At 45.4% G+C, this 13543-nt stretch overlaps 1 protein-coding gene across 7 annotated transcripts in view; it reads right to left on the minus strand.

Annotated features, from left to right (window-relative positions):
- AOPEP (aminopeptidase O (putative)) overlaps positions 1–13543 on the minus strand; it is a 347525-nt gene that overhangs the window by 88830 nt on the left and 245152 nt on the right. For all 7 annotated transcript variants that reach the window (XR_004819509.1, XR_003523595.2, XM_027614771.2 and 4 more), the window contains one exon: positions 11126–11186. Coding sequence is in view for 5 of the 7 variants with exons in the window: in XM_027614771.2 (XP_027470572.1) it covers positions 11126–11186 (61 nt within the window). In the remaining 2 variants the exon portion in view is untranslated. The remainder of the gene's footprint in view (positions 1–11125; positions 11187–13543) is intronic.

The following is a 13543-nucleotide window of genomic DNA, read 5'->3' on the forward strand; positions in this document are numbered from 1 at the left end:
GGACAAAATGAGGGCAAAAGCCAGGGACTCCAGCTGGTATTGGCTTTTGAATGCAAATAAGAAAATAAAGGATGCATCCCTTAAATGCTTTAGATGGTACATAAAGACACTTCTTTGTTTGACCAATTGCTTTTTCTCACTTGTTGTTTTGGTGACCTGATATTTATTACCTAATTTAGTTTCCAACTCAAGGGAGGAATAGCTCTGTCTTTCTAAAAGCAAAGACCTCAACTAATCTCTACACACACTCATATTCATTCACACCAAAAAAGATACCGACTCTTCAATGCAGTAAAGCCCAGAATTTCCTATGTAAAATAGTCAGATACACAGGGCTACTACCATTTAGATAGCCACATGGAAAAAGGATGTACACACCACGACACATATTTATGGAAAAGCCCTGGAAGGTGGGTTTCATATTACTGCATGCACAAAGCACAGTTTTGCCCACTAAAGAATAGTAAAGAACAGATTCAGGAAGAAGAGCAGTCATTAATTACATTAAAAATCATCAGTGCTCAGAGCTCCCTGCTGTATTCATTTATTATGTCTTCATAGGTCTTGTAAAAATGAAGGCAAGGATGGGTTCCAGCTGATTTGGATTAAAAGCAACCTTGCTAAAAACACAAAATACCTTAGTTGAATGGACAGAGGGCTGAGGGTCCCAGATCTGAGCTGGGGCTCTGCCGCTAACTGGGGCTACCAGCTTGGGCAGATCAGGCCACCACTCCTGGGGAGAGAAAATGAGCTCCTCACCACGACTTGCTCCTGCCTATGATTCTAAAGCAGATTGAAAGTCATGCAACACCAAAAAACACTAATATTTAACCATGAAGCAATAGGGGCCACACCCAAGAATTCTATACCATGCACATAGTAAATATACACCTATTTTGTACGACATAATGGCTCTCCATAAAAGAGAAGGAAAAAAAGCCCCATGTTCTAAAATCAGCCAAGTGTTCCTAATAGCTTTCCTTGTCAGCAGGTGGCTCTGGCGGCAGGTGCTCTGGCGAAAGACCCCGCGAGCATGGTGGAGGGCCACCGTCAGAGCGGCTGCCCAGAGGCATGGGATGCAGCTGACAATGCTGTGCAATGTCAAAGCGCCAAGGGGCCCTATGTGTGTGTGCACCCATGTGCACAACTCGCTGCACTGCTGGGTCTCAGGGCTTGCCCCAGGCGTGGCAAGAGCATAATGCAAGCGTTAAATAATCTGCCTTTGATGAAGAGTCTACCAGAATGTCTTCAGGCTAATAAAACAGAGAATAGGGGCAGTTCTTAAAAAGTAGAATCAGATGTTTTTCTATTGATGTATACGTTTACCAGCTGATGCTGATATCTTTGTCCTGATTCTTTGAGTTTACGTTGCTCCTTCTTTCCAAAGATCTCTCTATGAAAAAGCTAAAGCACCACTACAATGAAGTCCTTTTAAATGGTATCACTCTTTATGATCGCTGCAATGTCCTTACTTAAGTGAATCCCTCTTGTGGGTGCACAACTGTATGAACCTGAAAACCAGGTAATGTCCACATGTCCAAACATGGCCCGCCAGACTTTGCACCTTGAGGACAATTAAACTGGCTCCCGTGCACATGAGCTGGCTGACTTGTGACCCAGTGGGGCACAGCCAAGTCTCCTGCCTCCAGGCATGCTGTCTTCCAATGGACTTGGTCTCCCAACTGAATGTGGCAAACAGAGAAGTCAACTTCTATGGCTCCTCTCAGGTCTCAAACTCAGGGCAGAGGCCCCTTGAGCACACCTTGAATAATGGCTGGTTGCAGATGCCCTCACGGCCATGGGCTCATGGGCGGGGCGGTGTCCTGTCAGCTTGTAAGCCCACTGCCAGCACAGTGCTTGGCATAAGGGTTGAACAAATAAACCAAACCATAAAGCCAAATATTTGGATTGCTTGGGAGGAATATAAAACTAAAAGATTCTAAGAGTTTAGATTATACTTAAGGAATAAGAAAACTTCTATTGATTCAATATATTGCAGAATATAACAAGATTATGGAGTCTTTCAGTTGGTCCCAGTCCTATTTACGGAGATCCTTGTTCACCGGGTATGGCCTGAGTCCAGGATCTGTAGAATTTTTGTCTTTTAAGTAGGCTCCACACTCAATGTGGAGCCCAACGTGGGGCTTGAACTCATGACCCTGAGATCAAGACCTAAGCTGAGATCAAGAGTCAGATGCTTAACTGACTGAGCCACCCAGGTGCCCCTGAACCTGTGGTTTCAAACAGCTTCCTGGATGATTCTGATAATCAGGTCTCCACATAACTGGGCTAGGTGGCCTCTAATCTGAGTCTGCAAAGCTATGCTTCCAGAAAATACCTACACCTATCTCTTTATTAAAAACCATGTGTGGGGCACCTGGGTGGCTCAGTCAGTTAAGCGTCTGACTCTTGGTTTTGGCTCAGGTCCTGGTCTCGGGCTCTGTGCTCAGTACTGAGCCTGCTTGTGATTCTCTTCCTCTCCCTCTGCCCCTCCTCCTTTCCCTCTCTCTCTCTCTCAAATAAATAAATAAAATCTTAAAAAAAGAATGAAAACTATGTGTGCACAGGCCACTACCAACTATCTCTTATCAATTGGATGGAACCAAGGAGACTTTTCAAAGCTAGTGGCTTATGCTTCCTTTTCCTTCTGGTTCAAAAGGCAAGCAAATATTGTTTTTCTCTCCACGGTGCCACACCCTGACCATGTCTGTGTCCATCTGGGCTGGTTCAGAATTTTTATTCTTTTTAAAGAAACAAGTTCTCAAATGCTCTTTATCCACCCGAGAGAGCCATTCCCATATGCCCTCCTCTGAGCTCACTTTAAAAACAGATGTCCAATCTGAGATCCTGAAGGGTCTCAGACCTCAGTCTAGGTCAATATCCTGAGTTCTCCCTCATCACTTAGGATTCAGGCATGTCACCTGTATTACATGAATCTGTGCTTGTTTCACATGGCTGCCTACGTATTTCTCTGAGGGCACCTGTAGATATTCCTTAGCCCATTACATGTGCTTTCTAGGGAGACACCACTGGCCATCTAGGTACTTAATGATGCTTTTTAAAAGCATCCATGTAAGTGAACAGCTCCGGGACCTGAAAGTTCAAAGTTGAAAACCAAGGGGCAAAGGTCTCTCTCACTCTTCTTCTCACTCCCCGAGAATCCCTAGTACCTGAATGGAGGGGAGAGGCTTGGCCTTTCATCCAGGAGTCTTCCTTCTAGCTAGGCTGCTGGCCCACCTGCCGAGGGATCTAATTGCCGTTCAAGTATTAGCACCCTTTTACATGCCTCTGGTGGTCCTCTGTGGCTCTTGAATCTTGTGGGAACCCTTCAGCATCACATCCAAGTTCCTGTGTAGTCTGGCAGTGTCCTACCTTACTAATCAATGCCCTTTGCAGATCCTGCTCTCTGTGCAAAGTAGGCAACAATAAGCCTGTTCCTAACAAGCCTGTCCCTAACAAGGGGAAAGATGACTACTCCAAGTTGTGGTCACAATGCATTCACCTGATGTATTTTATCGCTACAAAAAAAAAATGCACTGATCCTTCTACTATTCGGGGGGACAGATGACCTTGGTTAGAATGTGGCAGAGGCTGGGGACAGAGAGGGGGGTGACAGTGAGGCTGGCTGGGAGGGTGCTTTCCCCCAGCCCTCCCACCGGGAAGCTGTCTCCATTCCTCTCCTCCTGGGGCATTACCCACTGAGCCTTAATCATGCTTACGACAAACTGGTTCATCAGCCCCCTCCCATTATTGAGATCTGATTCTCCCCAGTGCTGCTCAAACATGTATACTCAGTTTTCCACCCCTAGATGCTGGTTCTGACTCTCCACCTGCCTGAAATGGCCTTCTCCCCTATGTATCCTTCAAGATTGGCTTCAAATGGTACTTCAACCCTCCCTGTTTCAACAAATGGGAAACGACCTCTTTCTTCCGAATGCTAAAAGTTAGCATTTTTCACAAGTTATTGCTTTCTGCCTTAGGTCGGTTACTTGTGTGTCTATTTTCCCTACTGAATTATTAAGCATCTTGAGGGCAAAGCCTGTGTTCTCTCATCTTTGAGTCATCCACAGTCCCTCAGAAAGGATAGATGTACCAGCTATATTCATGGGAAGAAGGGAAGGGATGGGGTAAGGGGTAGGCACTGGAGTAGGAGGTAAGATTTCAGACCCTGGAAGTTTCCTCTTGCAAATCTCATCCATCTGGTCTGGGATGCTTGGCAGTTCTGTAGAAACCTAAGCTCTGACACAGTTACAAAGGAAATCTTCAAGGGAGAGGAGACAGTTTTAATCCTTATTATTCACTTAGAGTCTCATCTTAGATTATTGTGAATGAGATTCAAATTCTTTCTGTAAATTGCGTTTTGAAAGAGAGAGAAAAGGAAGGAAGGACACAGAACTTTCATTTGGGGCACCAAAGGAAAATGTCTCCTGGTTCATCGTGGTGCCTTAGGCTTTGAAGAGGTCAGTGCATTTAGACAGTGTCAGATCAGATATCCCCAATAATACACAATGCCCAGCACAGACCTTCAGTTACCTCGTACTCTCCAGGAGAATTGACCCTTCCTTCCCACATTTCTTTCTCTCTCATTCCACAAGACAGGATGTCATTTGGGACCCCAAAAATCTATAGACCCCAAAAATATTCATCCATAGGGGAAAAAAATATATAGTGAAGTTGACTTGAGTGATTTTTATTGGCCATTTTGAAGGGATTCACAAGAAATGTAGAACTAATCAGGGAAGTATTGGGAATAAGCATTGTTATGCACCGCATTTCCCCCCCAAATTTACATGTTTAACTCCTAACCCCTTATACCTCAGAATGTGATTGCATTGGAGATAGGGCCTTTAAAAAGGTGATTAAGGTAAAATGAGATCACATAGTGGGCTCTAATCTAATTGACTGGTGTCCTTAGGAGAGAAGATGAGGACAGAGATCTCTACACACACAGGGGAGAGACCATGTGAGGACAGAGGGAGAAGGTGGCCGTATGTGAGCCAAGGAGAGAGGCCTCAGGAGAAACCGACCTTACCCATACCTTGATCTTGGACTTCCAGCCTCCAGAGCCGTGAGATCATAAATGTCTGTTGCAAGGGATTTTGCTATGGCAGCCTGAGCTAACTAATATGAGCACGAAGGCACAGATGCCAAGAATGAAAGAAATCAGTCTACAGATGAAAGGACTTTAATAAACTCTCTCCCTGTCTCTTGCGACTGCAGAGCAGTATATCACTTTGAGGGATTTGTGGGCTCTTCGATGAACTGTGGTGACTCATCGACATTATGGGCCCTGCCCCAACTGAGGCCAGAGAATCTAGTCAGTGTATCTCTAAGGCCCCCGGACAAGGTATTTAGTCACTTAGAAAATGTAAGCCGAACCACTGGACTAAAAAGACAGCAAAATTATTAGGAACCCAGAAAACACACCACATTATAGCAACTGCTACTACTGATTAAAAAAGCAAGGATCTCATAGCACATATAATTTGAAAAATATCATTTCTCTGGAGTTTGCAAAATAACCAGTCTCAGTTTTCTTGAATGACCATTAAATGTAGAATTCTTACAGACATCACTGAGACTGAGTATCCCAATAGGCCTTAAACTTATGTTGATGTGATTACATAAAGTGTGCAAAGAATAAGCTTACAAGTTATTCCCCTAATAAACCACAGGCTTTCTCTGTGCTAAAAGCACCACATCTTATCAAATTTCCTCAGTTCTGTGACCTCAGCATTTTCCCTATGAGACTTAAGTTGTCCATCATTTGCTTGTGTGGCCTTTGGCAACTTGTAGATGTTTGCTTAAAAAGGAGGGGCATTTTCCAAGATGACACAAGAACCTGCTGTTCTAAGAGGGGATGCAGGAGCGAGTCTGGGAGCTTGAGGTGCTTCCTGCCTATTTGAGACACCCGATGTGACCGGCTATTACCCATCTTCCCTATTCTCCTCAGTGCCCTTGGTGCCCATGGCTTTGCCATTTCACATCTGCTCAGCACTTCCCCCAAACAGCAGACAGAGCCACAGAAGGGCCGTGAGGTTCACTGGCATCAATGAGCTACTTGTTAGTACCTCGGGAAACAGGCTGCCTGGGAGTCGAAATTAAGAGCTGAAGTGAGGCTGGTAATTAGTTCATGCCCTTCTGGATGCCCACAGTGAACAAGCACTCCCATCCGTGGACTATAATCATCTGTGCTGTCACAGCACATTGAAGGGTGTCTATGGACTGGCCGAGCTCTATCTTTATCCATACATTTGACAAAAATACAGATGATTTCAGTTACATTTATTTGGTGGGGGATTTTAAGGCATCATGCACTCAGATTTTAATTCATCTAATAGTTTTAGAGCAGTACTGGTCACTAGGAATATATGCGAGCTGCATTTGTCATTTATGATTTCCTAGTTGCCTCATTTAAAAAGATGTAACAGCTAAAATTAATTTTAATAATATATTTTACTGGGTATATATACATTGGGTTATGACGTAGCCAAAACAGTATCATTTTGACATGTAACCAATATTTTAAAAACCATTAAAGAGACATTTTACCTTCCTTTTTTTGTAATAAATCTAAATCTGATGTGTTTTCACAGTCCACCTCACCTGCTAAATTTTAACCAGAAATGCTTGGTCTGTATTTAGATTTCATAAAATTTACGGTTAAAAAAAAGTAGATTCGTTCACATACCCAAACAAAAACTGAATTAATAGATCTTAAATTTAGATCTGGATTAGATGAAAAATTCAGCTCTTCAGGCACACCAGATATTTTTCAAGTGCGGAATAATTACATGTGGCTAGGGGCTGCCATATTGTACAGAGAGACCCCAAGCACCTACTGTGCGCATCACAGCAGGTCAGACAAGGATGAGTTGGACAGAGCCCTTGTTTCCTCTGGGTGGGGAAGCCTATGTATGAGACACATACAAATAGCAACAATGTAAGGCAGGTCATGACACTTGCTAAGTACACAGAAAGGAAAGCATTCCAAGGAGAAAAGGGAATGCACAAAGGAAGGCCTGTGGCAAAGAAACAAACATTTAGAGATTGGTAATTGTGGTTGGGCATATACCTGGGAGGGTAGAAATTAAAGTTTAAAAAGACAGCCTGGGGCAGTTCTGCTGATAGCCTCAAAGAGCAAGTCAAAGAGTCTGTTCTCAATCCACAGTTAATGGGGGATAAGTTTCTGGTGAAGAGGAATCTTTTAGAAAGATCCACTTAGTATTGATGCGGAACGGCTTGGTGGCTAAAAAACCAATTAGCTACCAAACCAGTCCAAGCAAAATATAATGAAAAAAATGGGGGAGGCGGTAGGAAAGGAAAGAAAATTCGAAATGTAATAAATATGTATATAAGGATACCAGGACTTGGCAATGTGGCCAGGAGCTCAAGGAAAAAGCGGAGTCAGAGAATTCTGTAGCAACTGAAATACGGAAGTACAGATAAAAGGCTGGATGGGAAAAGTTATTTCTAACGTATCTGCACATAAATGTTTTAAAAGGAGTTGGAATATATGTGCGTACAGGCTGGTGGGGGGGGTTTGGAAGAGACATTTGGGCAGACATTAAAAGAAGTCAATATCTATTTATAGAACAGTCAAATTAGCAGAATGGGCGACTTTCTTAGAAATAATGTATACTATTTGGGGCGAGGAGGGAATCTGAGTAAATTAAATTACAGTACTATTCGTTAGAAAGCTAGGCAGCTGTTGAAAATTACTGCTCTTAAATTATATCAAAGGATAAGGAAAGCTGCTTAAGATATACTTTTAAATGAGAACTTTCAGCTTGGATAATAAGATTCCAATTTTGTTTAAAAAGGATAGGCACTGGGGCGCCTGGGTGGCTCAGTCGTTAAGCGTCTGCCTTCGGCTCAGGTCATGATCCCGGGGTCCTGGGATCGAGCCCCCCATCGGGCTCCCTGCTCAGTGGGAAGCCTGCTTTTCCCTCTCCCACTCCCCCTGCTTGTGTTCCCTCTCTCACTCTGTCTCTGTTAAATAGATAAATAAAATCTTTAAAAAAAAAAAAAGGATATGCACCTACGTTCTGTATAGCACAGAAAATGTGTGGAAGGACCCACACCATGCTGTTAGCCAGCATGGATTATCTCTGCGGAGAAAGATCGAAGGGGGCAAGGGCTTTTCCTTTTTATATCTTGCTATTGCTTCAACTTGCTTACAGAGAACACATTATTTGAGTTTTAAAAAGGGAGACAAAGGAAAGGGTAAACCATGTATTCAAACCTCCAGAAAAATGACTGAAAGGACTTATATCAAAAAAATTATCTCTGGGCCATTTTAATTTTCTTATTTTGAACTTTTTATATTCTAAAATAAATACATAATACTTCTATAACCAGAAAAAAACAAGTCATAAAAGGAAATAATCTATAATACTGATGGTACAATCAATTTTAAATCTGTTTGCAAAGCCAAAGGTTACAGGGTTGGGTGTTCTTTAAAGAGGTTTGGATCCAATTTCTTTTACTTCTTTGGGGCTCATGCTTACTTTTATTGCTGCTGAAGTGATTTCCACATTTTTTTTAATGATTTCCATTCAGTGTGGCCAAAAAGGAAAATCGAGGCCAACCACAAGGCAAGCCTTCCTGAGAGGAGACAAAAAGCCTCTGTAACCTGTGGAATGAAAACTTTACCAGGAGAACGTGACTCTTTTGTCATGAATGACTTCAGTTGCTGGTGGACAGAAATTTTTAACGAGAACAAAGAGCATCGAAGCGATTTCAGTGCTCTGGTTGTCAATCCCGGCCAAGCACACTCGTAACTTTATATTATAATGATGGGGACAAAGAACAAGGTGTCCCATTCACTGCCAGCTGGCTGCACCCAGAGGGTCCAGGGCCTTTGCAGAGCCTTTCACTGAAGTGGAACTGAGAAGGAACTCTCAAGGAGTGCAAAAGGGACCGTGAGCGAGTAAATCATCATCAACCATGTAAATAATGGCAGAGAATGGGTACGGAGATGAAAAGGTGCCTTTCTGATCATTCACCAATGGAAAGATGTGCACTAAATCAGGGTCCTTTCTGTCTGACGCTGTTGTTTTTACTGAACAGTTAAGCACCCAAGGAAATACCAGTTGGGTCTTAAAGACAATTTATAGCTAGGCTGGCCTCATTGCACCTGGCTGTGTTTTGACAGCAGGTTTCGTCAGTTTATAGCAGAAATTCTTGTCTACACTATAAGCTGTCACAAATGCAACTAGACCTTGGAAAAAATGCACCGCTCAGAGGCAAATCTCTCCCTTCGCCACGCCCCTCCCCCTTTTAATGAAAAGCAAAAGCCTCCTGCTGGTGGCAAAGCCTCCTTCTCTTCAGGGGAAATTAGGGAGCCTCCTGGGACTGAGAGGGTCAGCCCCAGTGTTACAGCCCAAGTGGGGTGCGCCTGCTTCTGGGCACTCGATTAAGGACTCTTTCTTTTCTCTTCCCTCGGGGCTAACTGTTGAACACAGTGGCCTTGTTGTTTGGAGCCAGGAAATTTCGGGATCCTGCTCTCTGAGCTCCCCACTCTTCCCAGCTTCCAGGCCATGGAAAGAATGTCTGGGCGCCTTGCAACAGCCTGGCCTCGGAACACAAGGCCCACAGCTTTGGCGAATGCCCTCTGCCCCCATCTCAGACAAGAAGGCAATGCTTGGCTATTTGGGATCAGACAAACCTTAACTTTGTTTTTGAGATTTTTCTCCTCAGTAAACGGCTGGATTTGGAAGCCCCCGTCTTAGAAATCACAGGACCTCACTATAATACATACAAGTTGAAAGTGCTGCCTCCCAGGACCAGGTGCTGCCTTACCCACCCCTGTTTGGTTTTGCTTTTTTAGACCTCAGGTTTTTATTTATTTATTTATTTATTTTTATTTATTTATTTATGCATGCATGCATGCATGCATGCTCCCAGAAGGGGCCAAATAAATAACTTTTTAACAGGTGACACGCATCCCCAAACAGAAGGCACTGCATCCTTTTTAGGAACGAGTTCATGGCGGCTGGTGGCCGACATTTTCCCCTGTGTGATAGGACGGACAAAGATGTGAAGAGAGGGATGAAAAGGTAATGGAGAGCAGCCCCTCCTGTTCCTTAATTTCATGGTTCACAGACATTCATTGACATTCAGACACTCCCAAGGGGAAGCTCATATAACCAGCCATGAAACTAGAAACGAGCAGGCTAAGGAGGCTGCTTGCCTGGGCCCAGGGCAGAGTTTCTCACAGCCATGGGGGTCCACTCCCAGACACTAGGGCTCACTCTGATGGGTCTGCAGCTGCTCGGGGGGCGGGGGTGCAGCCCAGACTGGGAAACTCCGGGCCTGCAGCATCCCTTGATTAGCTCCACACGGGATGCCACCCTCAACTTCCCAGGGCCTATGCTCTGGCAAGGGTCGGCCCTCGGGGGCTGCCCGTCAGGCTCCAGGAAGCACAGGACCTGGGGAGAGTGGAGGGAGGGGAGGCTTCAAGCTAGGCAGTTCCCACGGAGCTGGGACTGGTCGGGAATGTCTCTCCCTCAGAGGTGCCCATGGGCTGAAAGGGAGGGAGACAACAGAACAACCATTCAGCTGGGATAGGTCCCAGTCCATAAGACGGAGAAATGAATCTACATGGCTCATTCGGATCACACCAGCTTGAGGCAGGGATGCAGAACCAGGCAAGGAAGTTGAGGGGCAGCTGCAGCGGGGAAATGATGGAGAACTAAGGGCATGATAGGTCAGAGGAAAGCTGTAGGCAAGCCAGCTCACTCACTCACCTGGCTGTACCCAAAAAGCAGAGCTGGAGACCACCTGCTCAACCGACCAGTGGTGTTGAAGTGTTGCCTGGTGACACCACCCAAAATATACACCACACTTTGCAAGATCTCATGTAACACACAGTTGAAGGTCAACCAGTACGCCCACCTACAGCACCACAGTCCCTTAAGTCAGAGGCCGGAGGCACACACCATGATCGCAGGCGGAAAAGAGTGGGAGACCATCATTTTCCTGACTTACAGATACTCCACCTCAGTAAGATGGTTACTTTTATAACTACACATACAAACAAATCATTGTCAAAATTGATAACGCTAAGCAGCAAGCTTCATTATCCTCTACAGACCCTCCTGAGCAGTCATGTTGAGCACACCTGTGGTATTCCAGAACTCTCAAGCCAGTCTCGGAAGATGTTTTCCACAGACAACTTGAGCCTTTAAAAATAAAACAAAAAGTCAAGGATTAAAACGTTACAGAGCACTTACTACATACATAGCACCTTTTTCTCTAACTATTCGGGTAGATCACAGCATCGATCTTCCAGAGAAGTACCTGTTCCCTGGAGAAAAGCAACGCTGTGCCAGGTTCAAGTGCAGAAGGCACTCAGTCACACTCAGCGCAGCTTCAGTCAACAGGAACGTGCACGATGGAATCTAAAAATCAGAGGCACATTATAATAGGTGCTCTTAAAGCCTCGAGAGGAACTATTGGGTTGGGAGCCCCAATTCAGGGAGGACAGGACACATCAGGCACGACTGCTTCCTCCACAGTTGGCAGCAAAGTGAAATCGGAACACTCCGGCACTTAGTACATCAAAATGAAATTTGAACTTTATCGTGACGGGGGGCTGCAACAGGCACAAATGGCCCAATCCACTGTCAGAGCGCAGAGGGGCCCGGCTGCGGGGAGCACGCGTGGATTCCACGCCTCTGAAGCAGGCCCACGGGCTGCTTTATTTGAAATAAAAGTTGCTCGTTAAGTCTGACCCAAAGTCAGCTCAAATTCTTTTGGTTTCATGTCCTGCTGATTTGAATACTCCTTCAATTCGTGAAGTATCCAGTATATTTAGGGTCAACAGACCTTAGGTTGTGTCTTCCTGTGTTCCTGGGCTAATGATGTTTAAAGCAACCGCAGTCCCTGTCTAGATACCCCCGGCCCCTGCTCCATCTCCCCGCTCGCAGAGGCCTTTCCCGAGCCCTCTCCCAGGCTGTGTGTATGGCATCCGTCACACTTCCTGCCCTCTGCGCCATGGCATTCCGCACTGCGTGCCTGCCGTCTATTTCATTACTTGCCCTTTAACTGTCCCCTCACTGGATCGAAGTTCTCTGAGATCAGGGTCTATGGCTGTTTGACTCACTTCTCGAAATCCAGAATGGAGACCAGTTCCTGGTATAAATGATGCTTCCCATAGATATTTTTTGTTTGAATGAATGAAAACACATTTCACTTTTGTTTCAATAAAAAGTATTCCCTTTTATTTATTTATTTGAAAGATTTTATTTATTTATTTGACAGAGAGAGAGAGAGCACAAGTAGGCAGAATGACAGGCAGAAGGAGAGGGAGAAGCAGGCTCTCCGCCAAGCAGGGAGCCCGATGCGGGGCTCAATCCGAGGACCTCAGGATCATGACCTGAGCCAAAGGCAGCCGCTTAACTGACTGAGCCACCCAGGCACCCCTCCCTTCTAATTTAAAAACCACCTTTCCCAGTAAGAGATTCCCAATGTGTTAAACTCCAAACCTATAAGAATTTTATATATTATATTCTACATCCTACATAAATATATATACATATAGATACATACCTATATATACACAGACATACACATAGATATATATAAATAATATTCCTTCCCTCCCTTTAGGGATTGCAGAGAAGTTGTGGGAAGATACAATGCCATCCGTGATGTTAAGGTGCTGAAGCCAGTGCTCCCTCACCTCCTGGGCTATGCTCCTGGCTGGGCAGTAGTGAGAAAGGGAGGAGGGAGAAGCGGGCCTGGATGGGATTGGGGAAGAAGGGGCTGACTGATATTTTTGCGACCTTCTCTTCCCTAGTGAGAAGCAAGTCACTGGTGTGCCCTGGTCTTCCCGGGCCAGGGCAAAAGCAAACGTTGCAGAAGGGCTGCAGAAGGGCGCAACTGTTAGTATTTCCAAAGAAAATGGGGGGGCAGAAGGGACTATGCAGAGTAAGTGGTTTGGATTCATTTCAAGATGATGCCCATCTGTGGGATGACCAGCAGGGGAAGGGGAGAGGCCAGAAGTGGAGAAGGGGAGAACAATGACCTCCCCAGGATGCTTGTGCTGGGCTCCTCCAGGTTCCCGGGCTCAGTGCAATTATTGGGCGTGCCTTGTATGCAGATGCCCACAGGGGCCACCGTCCCCGAGCCCTGCCCCACTACTTCTTCGTGGTCATTCAACAGCCTCAATCCAGGTGCGAGCGGCCAAGTTCCTGCTGTGACGCAGAGCGTGGAGGCGTGTGTGTGCATGCACGTGTGCACTCGTGTGCCTGTGTGAGTACATGTGCAGCACATGGGGCAGGGGTGGGTGGGCGACTGGAAGGGAGGAGGTGGCTCTCAGAGCACCTAAGATCCAGATCACTGTTCTTCTTTGGGCTCGGTCGGCCGCACTGAGAGGTGCTGGCAATGCCCTTCACAGGCCTGACTGATCTGCTGGGAGGAGGAGGAGAGCAGGGCTGAAGGGGTCCCTTAGAGAAGTGTCTGGGGAACTCAAAGCTGATTTACTTTCTAACAAAACGTGCAAGGCTGCAAGGACAGACAGACTGTATAATTTCCG

This window comes from Zalophus californianus, chromosome 13 (genome assembly GCF_009762305.2).
Source record: "Zalophus californianus isolate mZalCal1 chromosome 13, mZalCal1.pri.v2, whole genome shotgun sequence".
NCBI classification, from domain to species: domain Eukaryota; kingdom Metazoa; phylum Chordata; class Mammalia; order Carnivora; family Otariidae; genus Zalophus; species Zalophus californianus.